The sequence below is a fragment of the Falco rusticolus genome, chromosome 7, assembly GCF_015220075.1.
Source record: "Falco rusticolus isolate bFalRus1 chromosome 7, bFalRus1.pri, whole genome shotgun sequence".
NCBI classification, from domain to species: Eukaryota; Metazoa; Chordata; class Aves; order Falconiformes; family Falconidae; genus Falco; species Falco rusticolus.
Window position 1 is genome coordinate 14106495 of NC_051193.1, and position 26226 is coordinate 14132720.

General features: G+C 42.4%; 1 protein-coding gene across 2 annotated transcripts in view; it reads left to right on the forward strand.

Annotated features, from left to right (window-relative positions):
- The window catches only part of HOMER2 (homer scaffold protein 2), a 62130-nt gene that overhangs the window by 30354 nt on the left and 5550 nt on the right, over positions 1-26226 (forward strand). For both annotated transcript variants that reach the window (XM_037394661.1, XM_037394663.1), the window contains exons 3-7: positions 10527-10658; positions 17484-17576; positions 18922-19061; positions 20632-20788; positions 23776-23886. In XM_037394661.1, coding sequence (XP_037250558.1) covers positions 10527-10658; positions 17484-17576; positions 18922-19061; positions 20632-20788; positions 23776-23886 — 633 coding nt within the window. The remainder of the gene's footprint in view (positions 1-10526; positions 10659-17483; positions 17577-18921; positions 19062-20631; positions 20789-23775; positions 23887-26226) is intronic.

Consider the following 26226-nt stretch of genomic DNA (forward strand, 5'->3'; position numbering starts at 1 on the left):
CCACACAAGAAACCTTCATATGCCATAACAAAATGTTTCCAGTACTGGTCTGGCTGATTACTGTAATATAGAAATTGAAGCATGTTTGATGGCCTTCATCTTCTCTTTATCATAATATATTAAGTATTTCATGAACTATCGGAGCTAATTTCAACATCATTATTAGCACTGGAGATTATAATGGAGCCATAAAAGGGTAATGCCAACAAATGGAACTAATTACACCCCTGTCCCCCACAAAAGGAAGAACATCTTGTGAAATACAAAAACATGGTATAAAATACAGTTTTAATGCATAATCCTGTCTTCCAGTGTGCATAGTTTGTGTGTATGTTATAATAAACATCTCATTGATTCTATGCTAGCAAGATGACTAATAAGTAAAAACATTAGTTCTGGTTTTATGATCTTTATGGATATATCATGTAATAGATAAGTACTTTACTGTTGAGACAGAACAACGATAATGGTATCAGCATGTATATACTGTGTATCCATACTAGAGCTTTTAAAATAATGTGATGCCATTTGATCATTCTCATTGGATGAGTTTTCTTCATAAGGCCGCTGCAGCGTGGACTTTTCCCAGTTCAGGTTTCCCAGCCTGTGCTGGAGAATGATGCTCATCTGCCAGAGACATGTTCTAGTACCAACTGTGCTAAACAAAGTACTTTGTAAAAGATGCCTGAGGAGTCTCTAGCTTCTTTTTGCAGTCCCTTTTGGGTTGTTGCTGTAAATAATCAAGCTGGATCAGGCTGCTCTCTTGAGAGGTAGCTGCCTCTTTCATAGAGTTCTCGTTGATTTTGTGTGATGGGCAGATTAAGAGCAGAACATCTGTCCTGCCCTCAGTCATGGCACACCAGCCTAACTTAAGCTGGAACCGGTCTCTCGCTCAGTGAAAGAACTCACAGTAAATAATATTTTTAATACCTATTTCCTCATTTCATTTAAAGGTTTAGAGTTGTGGTGATGTAACTTTCAGATAACTTAGCATCACTCTGAATTATTCAGGGGGAACTCTTAATTTAAGGAAAACTTACCATCAGCGGGTGATGCTGGTGCCTCCTAGGCAGAGGCTGCTACTCTGGCGAAGGCTGAATGAAGAGTGAATGAAATAAAGGAAAATAACAGTTCCCGATGATCTCAAAATATTTGCATTGTCTCTGTTTGTGATGTACTTGGCTTGACTAAAGTTAGTTGAGTTTTTGTTTCTCTTTAGACAAAGTAACTTGAGAACATTTTATTTGGAATTTGTTGATGAAGAAATAGAGCATAAAGGAGAAGCAGAGCTGTCAGCCAAGGATGAGACTACCCACTTGTATCATCCTGTATTTGCTTAAGGTCGTATCAAGTATTCAGAAATTCAGGCTGAGGGTAGGTGCAGGATTTAATAACTGGGAGGACAGTACATTGCCTGGAGTTGTGTCTGCAGGAGAATTTTCAACACTTGCCAAGACTGGTTCAGATAGGTAGAGCTGGTGACATTGGCTGCGCTTGTGTGGACAGGTCCTTGAGTGTTCAGATAAAAAAGTACTGTTAGGGTTTAACTGCAATGGTAATTTCAGAATTTCTGATACTGGTAGAGATGACCTGGGAAAGGGAGGAAAAATTAAAAATGTTTGCTCAGACAAGACCTGGGGCTTCAGGTGAAAGAGAGCTTTTCAAAAGCTGAGAAATGGAGCAAAGTAAATGCCAGGAAATTTGGTGGGTCCCTTGAGACTGCATCAATGAGAAATCATGATCATCTGCTGAGGATATGTTTTGGTTTTTGTTGGAAAAAAAAAAAAAAAGTCTAGAGCTGTAGAACTCATATCGCTTATGTTTCTGTATTAATCTCTTTCCAAGTTATTAACTTTGAAATGTGAAAAATCCTCTGTTCGTTGTCTGGATTATTTCTGGAAGTAAATCCTGCAGAAGCCGGTTAGTAAGCTTAGGAGAAAAGATAACAAAGTGCTGGCAACAGCTGTATCCTTGACAGAAGAACAGAAGCACATCTGCCACCGTTTGATCCTATCTGGCTCATTTTTATGCTTGTATGTACAGCATGTGTCACTGGCTCTGGAAAGACCACACAAAACTGAATCCAGGAGATTGCAGAAACCTTTTCAGAAATGCAGTTTGTTATTCTTTAAAAAGAAAAAAAGAAAGAAAAGATAAAAATCCATGCTAGAGGATTTCTTGCTGCACTGCTCACCAGCAAGTAGGGAAACTTTGGTCTGGGTGGATTTTTCCTTTTTAAAATCTCTCCATAAAATTTCTCAGAAAAGATCTGTGCAAGTGTTCCAGCCTGTAACGGCCTCACACAGAGTTGTTTCTGATCACTAGACTCAAGTATGAATGTGGCATCTGAACATGCCAGAGAGGTTAATTAAACCATGTGACATTATTGTAAAGAAACCTGGAATCAAGCAGAGGATGCCTGGTTTAGGTCATGGTCCTCAAACTTAGCAAAGCTTTTGAAGAATCTTGAACAGATTTTTGGCAAAAATAATCCATGCCTGTAGTTAGGTGAAAACTGAGAAAAATTTCAAAGTATTTAGTAACATCATCAACATAGGCACAACATGGTAGAGTTTAGAGATGCTTTCCTTCATCTTTTTGGTTTCATTAGCTGATCAAAGCAAAACTGTGGGATGAGACTGAAATAGACAAATTTGTAGATGGTAAGATCTTCCATACCTGCTCACCAGGCTCCGGGGAGCGGTGCTCAGCTTGCTTGCGGGTTTTGCATTGTGCTGCCTTTTTCTTCTAAAATAAGTTATAAGGGCACTGAGGAGCCTTGTGCCCAAAGGTGAACTGAGCACATGCTTCATCCCCTCAAACTTTCCACAGCGTCTGCCCAGGGAATGAGGGACTTCTGTCAAGAATTGCAATAAACACAGCACTGGTTAGCTGTTGGTTTCATAATCTGGGAATTTTACTCCCTCTTTTTTTTAAGCTCAGCTACTGAAAGTAATAAAGAATAATTCTTACAAGCTGTGCTTTATGAGACTCTAAGGATTGCTTGTCCACTGAAATAGCTATATAAATTATTTGTTCCCTTCTCCCCCCTCCCCCGCTGTAGTGCATGAAGTATCTAATACTTGGAAATCCCTATTCAGAGAGTTAATGTATCAGACATGCTAATCAAGTCATGCCAGATGGAGTTTATAAATAAACTACACTGCATTGTGTATTCTTAAAATTTGAGCATCAAACATAATTCAAGGCAATATTTTCCTAGCTTTACCAAAAAAAAAAAAAAATCACAGACATCGCTTCTTTCTTGATTCTGGATTGTTGTCGCATCCAATGGCACAGTGGTTGCTAGATGGAAAATGAGGAATAGTAGAAATGACTTTCAACCATTAAATGCTGGCTGAAGTCCAAGGGTGATTCTCCCTGAGGAGTGAACCAGATGATCACATGAGCCCCAGCTAACCTTCACCTGGCTTTATTTTCTAGCAGCAAAATAAGGGATGAGGCGTTTCTGAGGATGCAGAAGGATTGGTGTTTTACATTATCTCATAGACACCTTGTAGCTTCAGTTTTGTTAGTGTATTGCTCCTAAGTGTTGCTGAACCTGGTTGCCCTTGATTGTTGTCTAACAGTGACTGCTTCGAGGTGTTTTAGAAGACGCCAAGTAGATCCTGTCATCTCCTAAAAACAACTTGTCTGCTCTTCTTGGCCATTCCTTATGCGAAAGGACAGTTTTTCTAGATTTTAGAGAGGAAGCGGTAAGCCACGCTATTGCTGACCGCTCCCTGGGGTGTGTAGGTTGTTACAGAGGAGGAGTCCTTGACAATGCCACATAGTCGTGACATTTCTGACCTCTGCAAAGGGACCTTCAGGCTTCAGTGATGCTGTTGTCATACAGCCTGAAGGATGCAAAAAACAATTAGTGCCAAAATGGTTTGTATAAGGATGTGGTTATACTCTATGCAAAGGCTATATGCTTTTATTAAATCTTCCGAAGCATGAATGTGGTATAACTGTGGGGTTTTTTAAATTGTATCTCATTGTATATAACGCAGCCTTCTCCCTCATCCCAATTTTGGTCACCAGGAAAAAATCAAGAGTCTCCACTGTATATCTTCTTCTAGTCTTGATAAGTCAGGAATCTTGTTTCTCATGTGAAAATAATACACAAGCGTCTCGGTTTATATATTTTGTAAAGTGTTGCATGAAATTCCTGGATAACAGTTTGTGCCAGCATAGAGGGTTTGAGAATCCTTGCTGTAGATTTTCTTCATGAAACAGCTGCTGGTGCTTTTGAATCGTGTGGGTGGGTGGATGTGTGTGCTGCGCCTAAAAGAAAAAAAAAATCTAGTCAGATGTCAAAGCAAAAATAGGAGATTTTAGAGATTTAGACTGGGTGGAGGAGGTGGGAAGCCAGCTCTGCAGAGATGTTAATTACCTTGGGAAGAAAAAGAGCGCAATGGAGTAGGTGTAGCAGGAGATTTACTTAATAGAATTCACATAATCATAAACCCACTTTTGTTGCATTTAGACAGGTTCTCAGCAAGGGCTTTACAACAGAAATATTTTACCACAGGAAAAACAGTTATTAGTCTTTTTATTGGAGTGGGGGGACTATTTTTACATCTCCTTTCATGAAGGAGGACAAGAACTTGGTTTTTTATTTGATTTGTTGGGTTTCAGGTTAAAAATTAACCTCATCATTCATTGAATTATCATGGGGACACAAGGTGATGCAGGATTAAAACACAGCTATGTGCAACTGTAGAAATGGCCCTTTCCCCCATGAAGCAAGCAGCAGCAGCATGTGAGATACTTGGTCCATAGAAGGTGAAACTGCTGTCTGCAGAGGGAGCTCAGGTTGGGAAGTAAATGCTTTGGACTGCAGCAAGTCCTCTGCGGCTTGCAAGGCACCCTGGCATCTTCCTCTTTGCAGAGCCTGGATGCATTATTGTGATTCCCCTTCCGCTCCCACCTCCCACAGAAATCCGTGACGTAGCTATGGAAGCTTTCGGAGTCCATTGAGGGGTGAAATGGCCACTGTCTTGTTCACTGTGTAGAGCAGAAACTCCTGAAAAGCAGTGGCTGGCCGGGCTAGCACGGTGGGTATCCAGAACAAGAGTCTGGTAGCAGATGTCCTGCCAACTGTTGCTTGCCCTGTGCTCTGCCCACTCTCCCCCTGCCCCCACCCCCCACGCACAAATGATGGAGCTGAGCAGGAGAAACAGCAAAATGGAGGAACCCAACGTTCTTCCTCCTAACGTATGTTTACAGTACCCCCAGTCTAACTAAACTGTACCCTCAGCCTGTCCGGGTGAAGCACTGTGTATGTCAGGTGCAGCAGATAAAGCAAAGCTAGAGCAAGTGCCATTGCTACTTTCAGCTTTCCCAGGCTTTGTGGTTTTTTTAAGGACCTTCTACAAAGACTCAGCAGAACGGGTGGGGAGAAAGATTTGATCACATCTGCTGGCCCTGATTTGTAAAACAACTGTAATTAAAGCTCCTGCATTACAGGTTCACTGTTTTGGCCAAAGGCAGTTTTTTCTTTCACCCCCAAGTTCTTATGCTGCTGTGAGCCTGTCTTTGTGCTGCTCCTGCTTTACTCCATCAGGTGGCCACAGCAAGGACTCTTTTTCTCTCTCTTTAATAGTGTGTGTGTTGGTGGAAAGATGTTACGTCTGAGTCTAGAAGCTCTCAGCAGAGATAGGAAGGATGGCAGGTAGTGCAAAGGGTAGTGCAAGTCACAGAAACGTAGGCGGGTTAATTCCACAAGAGAGCTGCTGAACATTTGAGATAGAGGGAGAATTTCTCTGCAATCCAGCCCTGTCTCCTCATCTTCACATCCAGTGTCACAAGCCCTTCTGATTCATGTCGACTTGATGAGCTGGAAGAACCTGCTGAGCCTGTGATAGCTGTGGCCAGAGGATTAGCAGCTCCTTTCCCTCTTCAGTTCTGTTTTTAGACTGGGATACATCTTTACTGAGGATTAGCAGCCTGGTGGGTTGGGGAAATTAAATTTCACAAGGGCTGCAAACTGGAAAGCATGTATTTGGAGGTGTGAAAATGAAATGGGGAGGTTTTAATGTAGTGCCTTCTTAAAGATAGATCTTATGGCCTGGAACCTCGGGGCTTTTCTGGAGGTGAGGTGAATTTAAAGGGGAAATTCCAGAATAATTCCTAATCTGGCACTCCTGTCCCAGAATAAGGGGCCCTTTTCTGATTTAATTTAACACAGTTCCAAAATACATTGGCTAATACATTCATTAGCTATTTCATGGCTGTCTTTTCCCAGGTAGAGGAGCTTGTGGCCAGGCCGGCTGGGGCTCATCGTCCCCTTGGGTGGGTGTTTCTTTGGAGAAGGTGTCCTGGCCGATGGCTGCCCGCACGCGGGCCCTCCTCCTCGGGCCGTGTCAGTGGCTCTGCCCGCTGCCATCGCCGCTTTCCTCCCCTGCCAGCTGAGCTTGCTTTCATTCTGCTTTTCCCTCTTGCCAACCTGGGCCGGTGCGACCAGGGTGTACGCTGTGAGCCAAGCCAGCGAACCCCCAGGCACTGCTCCAGCAGCCCACGCACCCCTGCGTCTTACGTTGGTGAAACGGTGACTCGGGGAAAATGTATTTTCAGGAGCCACGTTGGCTTTTCCCCTTTAGTGTATGTTGTGATGCAGGGCATGTGGGAGAGGAACCCTTTCAATGCTCAAAGCATTCCTTAAAAAAATGGCAGCTGTAGATATGGGCGCTGCGCATATATTACGAGCAGCGTGAGCTGCGCTGCCAATACGTATTTTTTTCCTTCTATACACTTGGGTCGTCTTGTGACCTCACCCGGCTTGATTTATTTGGCAGTTTCTCTCCGTGGGAAGCCAGCAGGATGGGTGTGTTACAGCATATGAATGTTCTGCTCTATGCCAGCTTATTTGCGTTCACTTGTACGTGACGCATATACCTGGTGTGTTTCTAAATGTCTGGAGTGATTTCTGGTTGATGTAGTGCTACCTTGTACTGTGAGCATTCTTCTGTGTCAGCTTCAAATAAAAATTTAGATGTCAGGATTGTTTTTTCTCCCAGAGGAAGTGAAATTAGCATGAGATTTTGCTTGGCTTGTTTGGATGTATCAGGAATGTTTGCCATCTGATACATGTAGATGAGAGCAAAGGCAGATTATTTTTTTTAACCACATGTAGACAACTCAGTATGATGAATGAGTTTATTATTCTGTAAGGTGCTTATTATATTACGCTCCTCTTTGCCTTTGTCTTTAGGGAGAACTCTTTAACTACTTCAGGGATTGATTACATTTGATTAGAGTGTGGTTTATCTTTTGAATCCTTTATCCTGGATGAAAGTCTACATTCCTTTTTCTGATGCAGCTGGAATTGCTCTTGGTGTGTTTTATACAAATGAGGACCAATTGCAAAGATTTTTCGTAAGAGCCCATTTGAATTGATGAGTGGCCTTTTTTTGTAGAATTGTAATACCGGGTTGCAGGTAGGGATGGAAAAGAGCCCACAGGCTCATCCTGCCTACAGCAGCTTTCAAATACTGCCCTTTCTCTTCTGCACCCTTCTCAGCTCCTTCTTCCATTGAAACTTGAAAGTTCTGGTTCATCCTTTGATGAAAATAGAAAATTTTACTGGTTCGGTTGAACTTCCCTGTAGTGGTGGCCACAGATGCTTCCCCTGCCTTCTGCCCCAGCTGGAGACCTTCCGCCTGGTGGAAGACCAGCCGGCCTGGCCACGAGCTTCTCCACCTGGGAAAAGACAGCCATGAAATAGCTAATGAATTTATTAGCCGATGTATTTTGGAACTGTGTTAAATTAAATCAGGTGGAGGTGGAGGAGCAGTGGGGTCCCTGCAGCCCAGGGTGAGCCAGGGGGAGGAGGATAGCCTGGCTTACTGGGCAGGAGGGATTGCAAGCCTGGTTTTTCATTGTTCCTTGAAATCATAACACCCTTTCTTTTTCCTAAACACAACCAACTTGATTGTTCCCTGGCCCGAGTAGTGTCCCTGCTCTGGAATGATGACCAGATTTATAGGAGAAGTGAATGTACAGGCTGATGCTCCTGAAATTTAATGTTATGGCATCTCCCTGCAAGCGTGACGGGGCAGTGGGGTCAGGATTGGGAGGAAGACCGGTGGGTAAGTGCAGTGTACCTGCAGCATCCGTCTCCTCTGAACTGTTTCCATGAGCTCTGATGTAATCTCCTAAGCTTCTACTTAGGTTTTCACTTCTCTGTAGGAACACAGCGTTTCTGAAGTGGCTGACTGACAGAAGGATTTAAGGGGGAAAAAAAATCATAGAGCTGGCTTCCAGGCAGTTTCACTAATTGCAGCTTATTATAAATTTAACAGATGAGCTGTCAGTTTCTTGAAGGTGTGCGATCACCGCAACCTTTTCTCGGATTCTGCGCTGGCTATAGAAAAAATGAACTTCGAAGGCGCTAAGCTAATGGTAGTGCATTTCATCACTCAATACGGTGTTCCTTGGTTTACAATTTGCAGGCTTCATTATTCCTTTTATCACATCTTTGATAATATTGGACTAAAAGATATCTTTGCTCTGGGGTTTATTTGTATCTACTCAATGATTATTGTAGGAGGTATGGAAGAGTTTTATTCTTCTCAGAGTCTGCTTCTAGTGAGTGAAGCTTTTGCCTTTCAATAAAATGGGTCATTTTATTAGTTTTTGCTCACAGATGTCTAATTTGATAGGCACAGTAGGACTGAAATAATATTTTTTATCACTTGAAATTTCTGGCTGTTTCATAGCTTCTAAAATAAGTTCTGTAATTGGAGAAGCTAAACACTTGTAAGTAGTTCATCTGTCTGATGTAAGATTTTTAAAGAAGAAATATAGCACTTCCCTTAAAGTTTTTGGAAAGCATCCTGATTTTTCTGGGTTGCTGGTAGCTTATCCTCCTGCTCTTCTGCCTCTCTGTATCATGCAGTCGTTGTAGCATCATAGTTACTTCGCATCGTCAACCCCCTACATAAAATCTTTGATTTTATTTTCATTTTAATATCTGAAATCGCACTGAGATTTTATGTTGCGGCTTTTCTGTTGTGTGACTTAGCCAGAGGCGAGCACATCTGGGCAGCTTTGCTTATACCTCTGCCTGTCAACTGACCATGCAAAAAGATGTTTTGACCCTGAAAGCTGGTGTCTGTATGGGGTGTGTTGGCCAGCTGGTTGCAGAGTCATCTCTCCCCCTTTCTTGCCCTGTTTATTCCCAAACAAAAAAATAAAAATTTCAGGGGTACCAGCCACCTGGCCCTCCTATGTTTTGTTTCCTTTTGGTGAAACGGTCAGTGGCAGGAAATGGCAGAAAAGAGTGTTTGTTTGAAAGTGGTGATGCAGAAAGAGGGAACCACTGAAGCTGAGCAGTTTCTGAGAAAGCAAGTAGAAGCATCAGCACAAAGGTTGGAAGTTAGGGAGGGGACAGAGGCAAGATCTTTCTCTGGTAAATTTAATTCACACTTTTTGCTAAATGTAAATGATAGCTTAGGAAAAAAAACCTGCTTGGAATACATAGTAAATGATGTTGCCAGGATACTTCCTGATCATGTTAATTAAACTGTCCCACAGATTTGGCTTAATTACTGCATAATTTGCATATTGGAAATGATGGTACGCATTACTAAAGAAAGCTTCTATTCTGTTAGCAGAAAGAACATTGTATATGAATTAATTTCCAGGGGAAGGAGTCTCTAGACTCATATAATGATGTATCTTGAAAATAAAGTTAAGATTTTTGATAATGAACTGGCATATATCTCATTTGCAAGATTACATTTTATGCTTGTTCCACTAAGTTCCTTAGAGACCTCATCCCAACAGCCTTCCTCTTGTTGGCTATTTCTTTAATTACAAGAACCACTGTTGCTTTCAAGGTTGCTGGTGGTGAAGCAGATACTAGTTAACTTGTGTAAAGCGGCAGAATCTTTGTCTTGAGGCCCACACTTGATGGTGCATGTGCATTGTGGGCGATGCACTTCACCACCCTCCCAAGTTGAACTCACTATTAAGTTACCAGTTTCTCTTTGTCTGGTTTTTTGTTGTTAGTGGTTTTCTTTTTCATTCATTTCTGACATGTCTCTGGCATCCTGCTTGTGGGAGCCTGAGGCCAAATGGAGAAATGCAGAAATATCTCTTTCCTGGTCCAGCCTGAGGGCAGGTGTTGCTGGTGCACACCCTGCTTGGAGGCCTCCAGCCATCCCGGGTATCGGGTGGGAGTAGCCATGTGCCTTCATAATGCTTAAAAAAGAGGATTTTGCATCTGCATTTCTGCCAGGGTAATTTTATAGCTCCTGTCCCTGCTGTTGCTTTGAGTTCAGTGACATTCCTGCAGCCATGTTTAACTGCAGGACTATGATAGGACTTTGGAAAAAGAAGACAAGATGCCTGCATAAAGTAAGACAAGATAGAAACTGTTTTGTTTTCAGAAAAAATCTTCTGAATACAGCAATTTCCCAATTTAGACTGCTAATTGCTTTGGATGATATCGTTGCTAGGATATGCATTTCCGATGTGGCTTCTACTTTTTAATTATTTTTTTATCTGTTTTTAAACAGGTGATCATAAACAGCACAATCACACCTAACATGACCTTCACTAAAACATCGCAGAAGTTTGGCCAGTGGGCGGACAGCAGAGCAAACACTGTGTTTGGTTTGGGCTTTCCCTCCGAGCAGCAGTTGACGAAGGTAATGGGGCTCACTGCGCTTCTGCAAAGGTTGCCTTGTTTCTTATTAATGAAGAATTGCATATACCCATCTGACCTCTTGAGAGCTGCATGCTTTTGCAGTTCCTTTTCATCCATACAAGCTGCCCATCTCCTGTAATTACCCAATGTCTGTATGTACAGAAGCAGGCAGTATTGCAAAGTTTGTAGTCAAAACTATAAATTAAATCTGACCACTAATGACAGTACTATCAGGTGATCTCGACAGTATCTTCCCCTGCATGGCTGAAAGCATTTGTGTTTTCAGATGTTCACAGAAGCAATCTGAACTCTGTAGTATTTTTTGGCGTCTCCTTGGCCTGTGCGCTCATTTCAGCTGAAAGTGGCACCAAAAGCGAAGGGAACCGCTGATATGCCAGGACTGTTGGTGTTAGGGCTGCCTAATGTGGCTGAAGGAAGAGTTGCTGTCCCAGCCTCAGAGATGTGCACTTCGATGACTTGCTGCCATTGGTAATTAACTGAGGTGAAGGAGCTGCCAGCCCCCAGGGTTTGCTGGTGCCCTCGTTTTGCAGATACCACCATTGGTGGGGCCATGCTTTCAGGAGGCTCAACGAACTGGTCTTTGTTAAAATAATACCACATTTTTAGCATTTCAGCTCGGTGGTGTGATTTGCAGCCCTGACCTGAAGCTGCTTTAGCACAGACCTGAGGAGGTGGCAGCAGGTTGTGGCAGTGATGGAGGATGAGTAGCGGGGGAGGTCTGACAGCAGGTTTGGTGGCAGAGCTGCCTTCCTCAGCAGGCAAACCTGGCCATGGGTTTGGTATTAATGCAACACTTCCCTGGACCAGGGGCTGGCTACATTAGTCGTCTTGTAAAGTGTAGTCAAGAATAACATGCACTTTAAAATACATCCTGTCATTAGATTAGTGGTCTTGCCAAGTGCTCATCAAGCAGCTGAAATGTTAGTTCGTGTAGTAAAAAACCTCCTACTTATCTAACACATAGTTGACACCTGAAGCGTTGCTACTTGGCACTGGGTTTTGTCAGTTAACTCAACGTGGTGTCCTTAGGCATGTCACACAGTCTCTTGTGGTGCTGTCCTTTCCTCGTGTGCTTTGATAAGAAAAGAATCACAAGGACAAGGTGTTTCTTGTAGTGACTAAAATAGCAAAGGCAGACCACTGCAGTAGGAGCAGGACTTTTCCATCAACCAAATTGTTACAGGAATTTATTTTACTAAATCTGTCTTACTGAGTTTTGAGTTTCCAGAGTATTGCATTTTTTGCAAGCATTTCTTAAAGGTAAAGTGTGTTTTACTTTTCATGTATGGATTTTGGATGTCCGTAAAAGTGCCATGACAATAATCTGTTCTTCTGGGATGCTAAGGCCACCAATCAATCACATGCAAAACGTTTTTTTTAAAAATGAGCTGCTGGTGATGGTTATGTTGTTTACTCAAGTGTAGATGAGTGCTCATTTCACCTATGCATCTTCTCCACTCCTGTGGCAAAGAGGTGTTTGTAGTAGCTAGTAAGTAGTGTGGCAATACAGAAGGATTAAGGTGGATTTAGGAGAGTAGTTTGTTTAGAGTAACAGATAAGCATGATACAGTGCAACCTTTGGACACCAAATGAAAGAATTAGGAGCACTGGATAGTAATTTTTACTCCTGGATTACTGAAGTCACACCTTGCAGCATGGCAGGTGGCTGCACGGTGCCTGAGTGCTGGCTGGGCTTGAACAAGCACCACGCACCGTGTGGAGCAGGTGGTGCTGGGGCTGGCTCAGGAGACCAGAGGTGTAACAAGGAGGTCCTTGCACCCTAATCAGAGAGATTTTTTCATATCCTCCAAAACTATCCAAACACGTACTAAGAATAAATGTAGTGCTGGTATCAGAAAGCAGCTCTTTAATGTTCGTGTGGCCAGACTAAAGCCATCTGAAAAACATGTCGTGTGGGCACAGGGGCCTCAGCACCAGCTGTGTTTCTCTCCAGATCAGTTTGCACATCTGTTTGCACAGCACGATCTGCTGAAGAGCTCACTGCCAATAATACAGCCTTCTACTTGCAGAAAAAGCTTTCCAAATCAGCAGAAAGACTTTTTACTGGTAAGAATATCGAAGGGGAGCTTAAGGGGAGCGCTTGTTAAAATGGCTTGAGATGATCTATTAAAAAAAACCCACCACACCTGACATTTATCTGGCTGGAAAAATGTAAGAAAACCTGGTTTATTACCACCCTGCAAAGCAGTGGGACAGAGATATCCCTTGTCATCCATGCTCCTCAGTTTAATTATTGAACCGTTAACAAGAAAGATCAGAGATGGTGGAGAGATTACAGACGTATAAGTGTACTGGGAATAGTAAAATAAAGTTTCATTTCGTCTTGATATCATTATACTCTTATAAAAGATATAAACTAAAGCTTGCCGTTTTTCCTGGAAATAATTGAAGCTTTTAGTCAGGAATTGGAAGGACACACTAAAACTCCTCTAAACCAGAGAGATCAATAGACTGGCTTAAAATAAATAAATAAAGCAAACTGAAAAGTGGCTGAACACAATGAATAATAACAAAGAGGAGAAGAGGTTAGCATGCCTAAAAATGTCTGCATTTTTAAATATATTGCTTGGCCTAATAAAAGATATTGCCTCTTTCTAGTGCCTTGCTTCTCTTGAGATACTTAAGCATTAATCCGTACCTATAGGGAAAAGCAGTTCAAATTAAACATGAGCTATTAATGAAAAGTACACTCAGTGACCTAGTGACCTAATTATAATTCACATGGATTGGGAGAATCCCAGGGCTTAAGGTTGGTGTCCTGCTCAGGGTCCTTTTCCCCTCTTGCAGGACTCGTTGACCCTCCTTTCCCCTGCCTTCCCACCCTGTGCCTCAAAAAGGCCTCAAGACATGATTCAAACATTGCTACAGCTAAATTGAAACAGGAATCAAAAGAGAATTAATGGTGTGCCTGGGTGTGATGAAGAGGCAGGGCTGGTACTGTACAGGTAGTGATGTATTTTGCACATGAAGCAGTTCAGTAAAATTTGTGCTATCATTCAGGATGCTTCAGTGCAGACGTGCTGTCTGAGGAGCTGTAGGTAGTCAAGGGCATGGGGACCGAGATTTATACAGGTGAGAAACTAAGTAAACCCAGATTTTGCCCATCATAAAGCAACTGCATCCAGCATCTGGGAGGCACTGGACTTTCTTTCCGTGCATGTGTGCACATTACGTGTGTGGTGTCTGCCAGGTGCTGTGTTGCAGGGGGAAAGTTCAGAGCAAATCCTGCCCCGGCCCCAGCATGCAGCACAGCCCCCCGGCCCCGGTCCGACCAGCATCAGTGCTGGCAGCGTACTGGCTGTGCTAGAGCAAATTACTGGCCAGTCCCTGGAGTAAATGGTCTTGTTTGCTGCTGATCTGCCCAGTACTGAGAGCTCATCCAGAGAAAACCACGAGCAAATCAACGTGTGTGTTGTGTGTCACAGCACGACGGTGCTCCCCAACGGGAACGTGCCATCACCCAGCCTTCTGCAAAGCAAGAAGGTGATGAAATATTTATGAGACTGCTTTTGGTGGGAGCAGCTGTTTCATCTGACACTGGCACAGTTTGTCAGTAGGAGATGTAAAATATAATGCCAGATCAGGAGCTCAAAATTTACGCATGCAAAATAATGCTTTTTAATGTATAAAATGTTAAGAAAGTCTATTTAAATATATGTATTTCTGCAGGTGACAAGCTGGCTGCAGATTTGAACAGCCTTTAAATAATTTGTGCGGTGCACAGTAGCATCCTTGAGTCCTCATTAAATTTCACTGGCCAAGATTTGTAATCAAAGAGTGTGCATGGGCTGCAGCAGCCTTGGACTGAAAGGCTTCACGAGCGTTGGCTCCAGCAGCAGGTCTTTTCCGTGTTGCAGCTTAGTCTCACAGCTCTTTGGGGCATGAGAAGACACGTCATATAATCCATGATGGACTGCTGGAGTGGTGTTTAGTTGGTGTTTCTCTTACTGCAGTCTTTTTTAAAAAAAAATAATATGGGGAACTTCATCTGCCTGAGGACAAGGGTGAAGGAGAGGGAAGATGAAGGGAGAAGGAACATGATGATTTTTTTATTGGTTTGGGGTATTTATATGTGCGTTACCCCTCAAGACCACATTTACCAAGTTTTCGTTTACTAAATAGATGATTTTATTTTTTAACTAGGAATTTCATGTTTAAAAAGCACTCCCTGTTACTGCAGTGGTTTGATAGCTCAAAGTCAACTTGGATCTTGGAGGTGGCACATGATTTTGTAGTATCAGTTATTTGTCAATTATTTATGTTTGGGACAGAAAAAAATCAGTTACTGGAGAGAAAGCATCTCTCTGATTTCTACCAGTGATTCGACACTGTGGCCATGCTGTCACTCTCGGAGACGGCCTCAGGATCTGGGTAGCTTCAGAAATGCCTGGTTTGCTCCTGTAGCAATTAGCATTGGTAATGCTACACAAGTTTGGGCTGTCACCACTGTGCTGTTGCACTCAGAAGAGTAATCAAGTGAAAGGCTTTAATTTCATAACAAGCCAAGTGATCCTCTGTAGCTTTCAAAAATAGACTGTTAGTAAAATCTAGCAGGTATTAATTAGCCAAGAATGAAAAAGAAGCGGCAGCAGAACTCGTTATGGACTGCCTGTTTCCAAGTGTATGAGTAAACAAAAAGCAGAGACAGTCCTTCAGCACTGTTTCTGTTACAGCTGTCTATACGTTTGTAATGATGGTAAGAATGAAGGGTAATATTTTGACTCTTTAAAGCTGAAGATCTGTCACCGAGATGGTGAGAAATTCAGGTATTTGTACTTGTTTCTAAAAGCAAATGTCTTAAATACATGTGTTGGTAAACTGGAGACATAACTGAAATCTATTGTGCAATGGGTTCATGATTGGTTTTATATCACAGATTAGCTTTGTTCAGTCAAATACAATTTTTTATTATGGAAATATCGGAAAATGTCCTTTCCTTCTCAGCTCACATAATTTTTCACAGCAGTCTCCTGTGTACTTTATGAAGATAGCTGCAAAAATAAAATTTGATAGATCACTTCCAATTCTTTTTGTCTTTTCATATTTCATAGAGTTCATGAAAAACCCTCATAAATTTTTCATATGTAAGATGAAAAGATTTATTGTGAAAGAGAGGCTCAAACCAGCCCTTTACTATTTTCAGGAAAGCCAAGTGTAGAACTTACTGTTGATACAATATTTTAGAAATAAACAGTTTGTTGCAGGTGTTTTGTCACAGCAGGAGATAAATTTTGTGTAAAGTTGGAGTTAAATCACTTAAGGCAAAAATGTAATGTAGTTGTTCCTAATGATCTTTATAGTGCTACAAAGGTAATCAAGTCATTTGTGTGTGTAGTGATGGCACATGCCATCAGATAGCAACTGCTGCCATCCGAGAGCCCATACTTTGCATATGCGGTTTCAGCTGGTGTATAGAAAACAGCTGGATTGGAGCGCTCGATCTTCATTCATAAACATTGTCACAGATCGTAGCCTACACCCAAAATTTCACTCAGTTTTGAGAATGTGCTCGTTTGCGGGATTTAAGAATGGTGTATGTGTATCTGTTGGAAATTTCCATTTGTGTGTGTTATACAAAACACAGGTGCCTCCACATATAAATCCAGATTTCTCTTAGACCAGTTGGAGATTTGTTTTATCAGTCTTTATAGTCCCAGTGTTTTAGTGAGAGCATGCTAAATACCTGCTGTAAATCTAAAGATTAGAAGATAAGATTAGTATGTGGATAATGATTCGTCCCATTCCTTGACGGTAAAATATGATGGGTTTTTTGTCATAAGTGTTCCAAATTATCCAAGGATATAATAGCAATCCTTTCATTCGCAAACTGTGCAATAAAATACATCTATTTATATTTTTATTTCTAATATGTCTTTTCTTTCTAACATTTCAAGTTTCTCAAAACACAGGCAAGCAAGACCAAACTGCTTTAGCAGAAAGGCAAAGTTACCCATTCTTATACCGGATGCATCTTAATTAAAAAAATTACATATTATGCCTCTTATTCCATCTTGGCAATCCTCCTTTTAAAACTTTAAACACTGTTTGAAGTGCTTAAAGCCCTGCAACCCTGACTGACTGGGATAATACTTGTATTTCAAAAATGCCAGGCTGGCTTTGGAGCAGATATGCTATAGCAACTTGTAGATTGGGATCGTTACTTTTCATCTTTATCTTTCCTTTCCCCCCCTCCCCCTGGTTGATACAATGCTCTTGCAGGAAGCATTCAAGCCTTTCCCTGAAGTCTTCCAGCTTTGTTTTTTCAGTAAGAAAAGAATTAGACCAGAAAAGCTGTGTTTTCATATGGCTCCCTTGTACATTCAGATCTGCCGCCTTCTCATTTTTTCTGTGTCTTGATAATCCCTTGCTTGCGTTCTGCAGGTGACCTCATTTGCATTCTTTAATTGACTTGCTCTTAGGAATAGAAGACATTGATAATTTTTTTATCCAAACATATGGCTTTTATACTTTCAACTTCTAAGGGACTGTTAACACCAAGTGAAACAGAGGAAAGGAGGAAATAAACAAAACCAAATCAAACCAGGAGACACAGTTCCTTTTGCTCCACAGGTTTTACTGTGGTCAGCCAGAGCTGCAGAGATGTCCCTCTTTTAGCAACACCCACATTCCTTTTGAAACTCCCTGCCAAAGAATTAAAATGTTTTTTTCTTGCCAAAATTTTTAAATTATCAAAATTAGTTGTTCACTTTTAGAGATCTATGAACCATATAAATGCAATAATCTGATAAATCATTCTAATAAATACCTGTCATGCTTTTTCCAGTTTGCAGAGAAATTCCAAGAAGTAAAAGAAGCTGCCAAACTAGCAAGAGACAGATCTCAAGAGAAAATTGAGACTTCAAGCAATCATTCCCAGGTTTGTAATTTAGCTTTAATACCTGTATGCATACAAGATAAATAATTTAAAGTTAAATTTTCTAATGGACTGTACCAGCTTCTGGCAGCAAGCTTGAAGTATATAAAATGAAGATTGCTGAAGGTAATTGTCAGCTGCTGGACATTAGCACTGCCAGAGGAATATTTTTCATCCATCCATGCTCTTTGCCTTCATTTAAATCTTTTTTTTTTTCAGCAGTTCTCGAGCTGTTATAATTTGTTTAATAACAGGGAAAGCTATACATCCTTTGATTTGTACTGTTACGCAGTCTGGGTCACTGGAAAGCAGGCCAGTGTAGTGCTTCAGCAGAAAGTAAATGAGATTCATCCAGATAGTTCTTTTTGTCATCTAATCTACTTTTGAGGGAGTTTGGTTTGCTAGTGGAGACACTGTCCGTGTGGCCGTGGTGTGCCATTGCCCGGGGTGAGCGGTGGAGCGCTGTGGGGTGGGGGTGGGAACAGAGGCAGTGCTGTAGCGAGTGCTTGGAAGAAGCTTGTGTTGCGTATTTGTACAACACGCTCTATAGACAGCACACCTTGATATTGCCAGGTGCCTTCGTGTCCAGGGAGATCTGGGTTTCTTACAAATTGAAGAAATGGAGTGTTGTCCCAATCTCTTTAGACGTTTGATTGTAATTTCGTAGGCATTGCATTAGGTAAGAAGGAACCCTGTTCAGTGGACGTTCTTAGCTTGGGCTGATGTTTGGAGGAAAGCTGGATGAATTTTGATCAGAGAGGAATTCAGATGCATGATCAGAAAAAAGCTGTGGAATGCTTTTAGTCTTGTAACTACCCCCCTTTGTGGGGTCCACAAACACCGATCTGAGAGGCTGACTTGGGATACTCAGTTTTTAAAGTCTTTGGTCATGGCCTTTATGGTTCACTTTGTTTGTCCTCTGTTGGTGATCAGCACCAAGCAGTGTATGAATGGTATCTCTTTGGAGGAGCAGTAGCTTCTTTTTCTTAGTTTTGGTTTGGACTTTATGTGCTTCCAGGTGCACTGTATTGTTTCATTATCTCAAAAAAACCCGCAAAGAGCCTTTAGAAAACACAAGCCTTGCCAGTGAAACCACTTCAACATTTTTTTTAAACACTTTAAACTTTCATTTCATGCATCATTATCATTTTTTCATTCTTTTTAAAGAGATCAGCTTTGCAGCCAAGATGTAAAGGGTACGCGTTTGTCACCACTATTCTGCCAGGACAGCATATGCAGCCTAGGTCTCGGCAGGGTGGTTTGGGATCAAGATTACAAAGAAATTGGTGTTGTGGTGTTGCAGGAGATGCAGGAGGTACCCAGTGTTCATTTGTGTGTTGCACTGCAGGAATCTGGACGTGAAACACCATCTTCTACTCGAGCATCTAGTGTGAACGGGACAGACGATGAGAAGGCATCACATGGTGGTCCTGCTGAGGCACATCTCAAGTCTGAGAATGATAAATTAAAAATTGCTCTAGCCCAAAGGTGAAGTTCCTTTAATACCGAAATTGTATTGGAATAGCATGCAGTAATTAGCTGATAGCTAATGATATTAACAGAAATTACTCAAATGTAATAGCATTAATTTAAAATGGTGCAGCAGAATGGATGAATGAGCAGATTTTAGCAAGTACCTCCCAGTATCCAGTTGAGAGATATTTACCATTTAGTTTTCTCCTGATCCAGTTCATGATGAAATAAGATCTCCTTTATTCTGCTCATGCCAAGTCTTATAACCACCTTTGTTTGTGAACTTTTAGAGTTACAGAAGTAACATTAAAGCCATGGGGGAGCAATTGCTACTGATAATGTGTGAAGCCAATCTCTCTTCCTCTTTGAGTTTGCTACATTTACTTTGATGAAAATAGATATGGATATTTAAAATTATAAAAGGGAACTAACTCAACCGTAAAATGTTGAAGTGAGAAATACGATTTCATCAGGCTGCTTAGAAGCCTTAGGGAGATGTTTCTAAGGCTGTGGACAATGCCCATTGAAGTAACATTTTTTGCTATTTGCTTTGATAAATTATTTGAAAATGCTGAGAAGAGTAATTTGCAGCCTTAGTGAAAATATAGGCGTTGGAATATGCAAAGTTACAACATTAAAACAGAATAAGTCTCTACTGGGATCTTGCCTTGTCTGTCTCTTGCATGTTAATATATCTGTGAATGGAAGGGAAAATCTAGCAGGATCAAGCTGCTCTTAAAAAGCTATTTAAAAAATAAGGCAGCAGCACCATAAGCAGCATTACCCAGTGAGCAATTCTAAGGTTGCATATATTATGTTTGAAGTACATCATCTCTCTTTATTGACGTTTCAATAGCATAACCTATTTCAAATCATAATGTTTGCTCGTTCCTCCTGCTGAAGACACCTCCACGGGCAAGTAGCAACTGGCATGTAGGGAGTTTCAAAGCCTTCCTTCCATTCAGTCTCTAATCTCGTGCTCTACGCTGCAGCTTGAAGCTTTGGAGAATGAGTAGTTTAATTCTTCAGCGTTATGTAACACTGTTATATTTAAGGCTGAGCATTAAAAAAAAATCAAATATAGATAGCGTCAACCCCCTGACATCTTCCGTTCTGAATTATTGTACCATCTGCAAATGTGCAGAGTTGCTTTGTTGCAGGGGTACCACGTCCCCAGGCGCGCGGTGCCGCAGGTGCTCAGCGAGGCGCAGCCGTGTGGCTCTGGAGGTGAGCACAGACCGTGCACAGCACCGAGTAAAGCCCCTGCTCGCAGATGGTGGAGATCCCAGCTGTCAGCTTAACCCCACAGCCTGCTTCGACAGCAGGACTTCTGTTCCACACACACAGGTCACTGTTTCTGGAGTTGATAGATCCCTTTGTTTTGGCAGAAACAGTCAGATTAAGGCTTATGTTCTCCTTAGGCAGGCAATGGCTAAAGGCAGTTAACGCGCATCTGAGTACTTTTATCTGATAACAACAAATTACTGATTTTTCCACACAGGTGGATGAGTGTGCAGTCAGGTAAACAATAATGATACGCAGGAATCTAAGGTGAAGCCACCTAATGGCACCCTGTTTTTCTCAGTTCATGCAATGTGAAGAAGTGGGAGACAGAGCTGCAGACGCTGCGGGAGAGCAATGCCCGTCTGACCACGGCGCTGCAGGAGTCGGCGGCCAGCATCGAGCACTGGAAGAAGCAGTTCTCAGCCTGCAAGGAGGAAAACGACCAGCTCAGGAGCAAGGTAGCAGAGCATACCCAGAGGAGAGCCAGCTCTTCCAGTTAGCTGCTCCTGCCATTGCTCTTCCTCTTGGATTTCTGCTGCTTTATCTTTGTGTATGTTGTGTGTTAGGAGATGGATTTTGTCTTTGAAAGGAAGGCGGCGGGTAAGGCAGCTGCTTCCCTCTGTGCACAGCGCGCAGGGAAGTTCAAAGGGCTGGGGATCAGCAGGGGGACTGGTGCTGCCACATCATGAGAAGCTCCCTGCCTCTTGGTTTGGGAGGCTTGGTGTCAGCAGGGCTTGCTGGCCAGGGTGATGACGAAACAGAAAGGTTTTAGAAGTGGGATTACCTTGCATATCCTTTTCAAAGTGCACTCAAATACTGCCAGGTGATGAATGAGCAAGAAGGCATGGTTATGGCCGGGTTACCCCCAGGAAACCAACTGGGAACCACCCTATTGGAAGCAAAGCCTGATGGCAGGCAGGGAAATGAGGATGTGAGCTATGCTGTCAGCTCTGCGTGCTGTGAGCCCAGTCCTCCAGCACTAATGCTGGGCACATCTCATCCAGAACCCTGCCAAGAGGCTTCCATAGAATTACAGAATCACAGAATGGTTTGGGTTGGAAGAGGCCTTAAAGACCACCTAGTTCCAACCCCCCACCACGGGCAGGGACCCCTCCCACCAGCCCAGGTTGCTCCCAGCCCCGTCCAGCCTGGCCTTGGGCACTGCCAGGGATGGGGCATCCACAGCTGATCTGGGCAGCCTGGGCCAGCGCCTCAGCACTCTTACAGTGAAGAATTTCTTCCTTATATCTAGTCTAAATCTACCCTCTTTCAGTTTAAAGCCATTCCCCCTGTCCTGTCATTACATGCCCTTGTATAAAGCCCCTCTCCAGCTCTGTTGCAGGCCCCTCCAGGTGCTGGCAGGCAGCTGTAAGGTCTCCCCAGAGCCTTCTCTCCTCCAGGCTGAACAACCCCAGCTCTCCCAGCCTGTCTGCACAGGAGAGGTGCTCCAGCCCCCTGATCATCTTTGTGGCCTCCTCTGGACTTGCTCCAACAGGTCCATGTCCTCCTTATATTGGGGAGCCCGGAGCTGGATGCAGCGCTGCAGGTGGGGTGTCCTGAGAGCAGAGGGGCAGAATCCCCCCCCCCCAGCCTGCTGGTCACGCTCCTTGTGATGCTGCCCAGGATACGGCTGGCTTTCTGGGCTGCGAGCGCACATTGCTGGGTTGTGTTGTCAGGCAGGCATTGCCAAAAGCCTTCGCTCTGTTTCTGAGCACATTTCTCAGTAGTGTAAGACCGAGGGTTAGCAGTAGCTACAGCAGAGAACAATTCAGAAGTTTAAATTTTTAAAGCCTGTTTCAATGCATCATTGGTACTGTCCCTCAAATAATACTGTATATTACTTATATTGTATTACCCTCAGACAATACTGCTATCAGTAACAGCCCCACACGGGGCTGGCACTGACCTGGGCTGGGGGAGCCTGGTTTCTGTGAGCGCTGCTTGCAGGGATAACTTCATTCTATTCATCTTCAGTGTGTTTGGAAAAGCTGGATCCTTTTCCTGCTCACATAGATGGATCACTGGGATGTTTGAAGTACAGACCAGATTGTATCAGTCTGTTGAGGATTTTTTTTTGCTTTAGTGTTGCTTTCAAAGAAGGAAGGAATTTTGTATCTTTTGGTATGTCAGTAGGCTGCAAATAGTAATTTGGCATTGAAGGTGGCCTGGGTTGTTTTGTCAGCATTGAAGGTCCATGTGGAGCAACCTTTTCCCAAGACAGATGTTCTATCTATTCACATGCATTTTAGTTGTGCACAGCGATAATTCAGAGATCCGACCAAAGATCCTTCACAGAGCGTAACTGATGTTACATTAACAAATTAGTATTAGTTGTTACATGATTTAGGTCCCTATATCCATTCTGGTTTGGATAAGGGAGAAGTGAGAGACTGGAACAGTATGTTATAAGAAAATACCATAATTTACAGTGTAGTTCTTTACTTTTCTATACTGTTGCAGAGAAATGTTGTTCTCATTAACTGATCAAACATGCCACATCTCAGTAGCTGTAGCCTAGATATGAAGAGATTATCAAAACACTGCCTTCCTGCAGCTGCGTAGTCATCATACCAGTGACTACTAGCCAGACTGTGCAGCAACGCTGTCTGTACAATGCGCTGTCTTTTTCTGTACGGAGAGGTTTTCTGAGCTTTTCTCCCAAGCACACTCCTTGCTCGGTGCTCACGCTCCACCACTGCAATGCCCTGGGAAGTTCCTTCTCCTTTACTAATTGGGTCAGAATTTTTTGCATATTGCTCTACCTTTGAATGAGGGAAGTTATAATCCCAAAGCGACATGAAGCTGAGAATTAAAGTACATACTTTAATGAGCTGGCCCGTTGGCCTGTGGGAAGTGCATCCCCTGGGAGCCAAGTCCAGAGCTGGCAGGAGGAGGTATGGAGAGAGCAAAGCACATCCCTGGGCGAGAGAACAAAGCAGAATACGTTGCTCTGAACTGGTTCTCCCCTCAAAGTTTTGATGTTGTGTCCCTCATACTACAGCTAGAATAATAAGCAGCCCCTAAGGAGGCAAAGCTGGGAGTGCTGGAGAGTTTCTTCTCCTTGCTGCCTTAAGAAAACCCATCCCTTATAGTGTTGTGTTGGTTTCATAGAAGTGAAGTGCAGATTTTATCCCCAGCTCCACTTTTTTTTAGATCAGTGTTTTGTGTATTCCTGAATACTTATATGAGATACTGTATGAGAGAGAATAAACACAGTCCCAGGGCTTCCTAGTGGATGTGTAAATTGGCTTTTTTTTAAGGAAAGAAGCGATAATTTGGTTGCAGTGAATCTAGTGCTATGATTTACGAAACAGACCCATGATAAAGTAAAATTGTCTGTGCTTCCCTCTGCTCAGTGGAGCAATGCCTATTTACATCAGCTGTGTTCTGCCCCAGATTTTCAGAAATTTAAAAAATTTCATCTAATGTCTGACATTTCTTAAAGATTGAAGAACTGGAGGAACAGTGCAATGAAATAAATAAAGAGAAGGAAAGAAATGCACAGCTGAGTAGACGCCTCCAGGAGCTGGAAACAGAACTTCAGGACAAAGAGCTGGTGAGTGCCCCGAACAACAGAAAAGGCATGCTTTGGAGTTTGAGTAGATCTGTCTGCTTCTCCCTTGGGGTGTTAGGTTGATGGACTGGCTTCCCTACAGCCAGAAGCAGCCCGATGCCTCAGGGTGTTGTGTGTTTCTGGATTTTCCATGTACAGCTCCTTAGCAACAGTTTGATAGAATTCCTCAGTCTCAGTTTCATGACACATTCTGTGCTGTGACAGCACACTTTAATTTGACAGTGGTTAACAAACATGACGGTTCTATGTGTACAACACTTTAGTTCTAAAAGAAGAGCTGGACTGGTGAAACTTGTTACCCAAAGCCAGACACATGTGTGCTAGAACAGTTTCATTTGCCAGCCCCCATGCCCTGAATTCCCCTAGACATCAGGACCATCATTAGAAAGAGATCATTTACAAAATAACTTGGCGTTTGTGTAACAAGTCCTGTTTCTTTTTCCAGATGGCTCATAGTCTTTGCCATTTTATGGTCTCCCTCTGATCTCAGGACTAATGCCAAAAGCGAGAAATTCAGATTCATTTAGAGTACCCCAGTTTGTCACTTTTGACATGTAAGGTGTTCATTTTTCTAAGGAAAATGAGGTTGATGCCTTGGAGCCCCTGAACAGTGGGGGAAATAATGGGATTCTTGGGGTTTTTCCTTCATTACAGTGACCAAATGCTCTGTGCTGGCTGAAGAGAAAAAGCTGTCAGCAGGTGCAGTAAAGTTTGTCATGTGCCATTACAGCATCTCTACTGGTGCTCTTAAAAGCAATGCTGTTAAGGGGTTTTAAGATGGCACAAGGAAATAGTTTAGGGAGATGGATTTTGATGCACTGTTACAAATGTAATATGGTTTTCAGCCCTGTATTTCAAAGGAAAATGTCATGCTTTCTTCCTAACCTTTCTGTGGTAATAGCATGTATAATAACCCTTATTCTCTACTCGTGTTTTCCTCAAGATTCATGTTTTTATTGTACCAAATGAACCAGAAAATTGATTGACTTGTGAATATTACATGCCTATCTTCCGTTTGCACTGACAATACACTAACTTGTTTTCAGACTGCATACTTACGTTGGCAGGTTCTTGATTAGGTCTAAACCACCCGTAAATGACCTTTTCATGGTCTGCAATTCAAACCAGCATGAAGCCTGCTCATGGACATTGCCATGTAAGAGGAGCTGCTGGTATCCTCTTCGTGTAGGAAATAAGTAGAGAGAAATGTAAAGACAGGAGGATCAGGACAGAGCTATCTAGAAAAATATTTATATTTATATATATAAAATTATATATTTATATGTAGAGATATATAGTATATATTTTTTATTATTTTCATTTATTTTATATATATATCATATGCCACATACCATATATATATACACACACATACACTGTATTATACTCTACATAGTAAGGATACAGTATAGTAGTCATATATACAGTAAGTGTACATAGTATAATATGTTTATATTTTGAGATGTGAGCTCCTAGGCATTATTTATGTATATACAGATATATATGCATGGGAGCTCATATCTCAAAACAAAAGGGTAAGTTAGCCTTTCTTTCCCCTGTATCAGCAGCTGGGACATTGCATGGATATAGTTACATTAGTTAAATTCTTCAGTGCAGTTCACAAAAAAGCTGTAGCATTATGTGATTTGTCTTCACATATTAATGTAAACTAATGCTGAAAAATGGGAGGAAACAACAAGAGCAGTCAGAGTTGGCCTGGAATTACAGAATTTCTAAAAAGAAAAAGAATTTATTGATGTAGTGGTGCTTTTGGCAAACCTCAGAAGAAAGAGACTTGCTCTCCAGGATGCACTGGATTCTTGTGAAATTTGGGTGATACTGGAAGTGCTGAGCATTGGTGTACTTAGAACAAGGGAATCGGGAGGACTTGAGGAGAAATGTTATTGTCTGGTTCTGTGGAAGAGCTTGATTTACGGATTCTGTTGCACTCACATTACGCTGTAAGTTCACCTGTTAGGGAAGAAACCAACCTTTCATAGCCAAAAAATCTGCCTTTCTAATAGGGCTGGTTTTGCTATCCTGTGTCAGTACAGCTCAGAGAGGATCACAGAATCACAGAATGGTTTGGGTTGGAAGGGACCTTAAAGACCATCTAGTTCCACCCCCCCGCCACGGGCAGGGACTCCTCCCACCAGCCCAGGTTGCTCCCAGCCCCGTCCAGCCTGGCCTTGGGCACTGCCAGGGATGGGGCATCCACAGCTGATCTGGGCAGCCTGGGCCAGCGCCTCAGCACTCTTACAGTGAAGAATTTCTTCCTTATATCTAGTCTAAATCTACCCTCTTTCAGTTTAAAGCCATTCC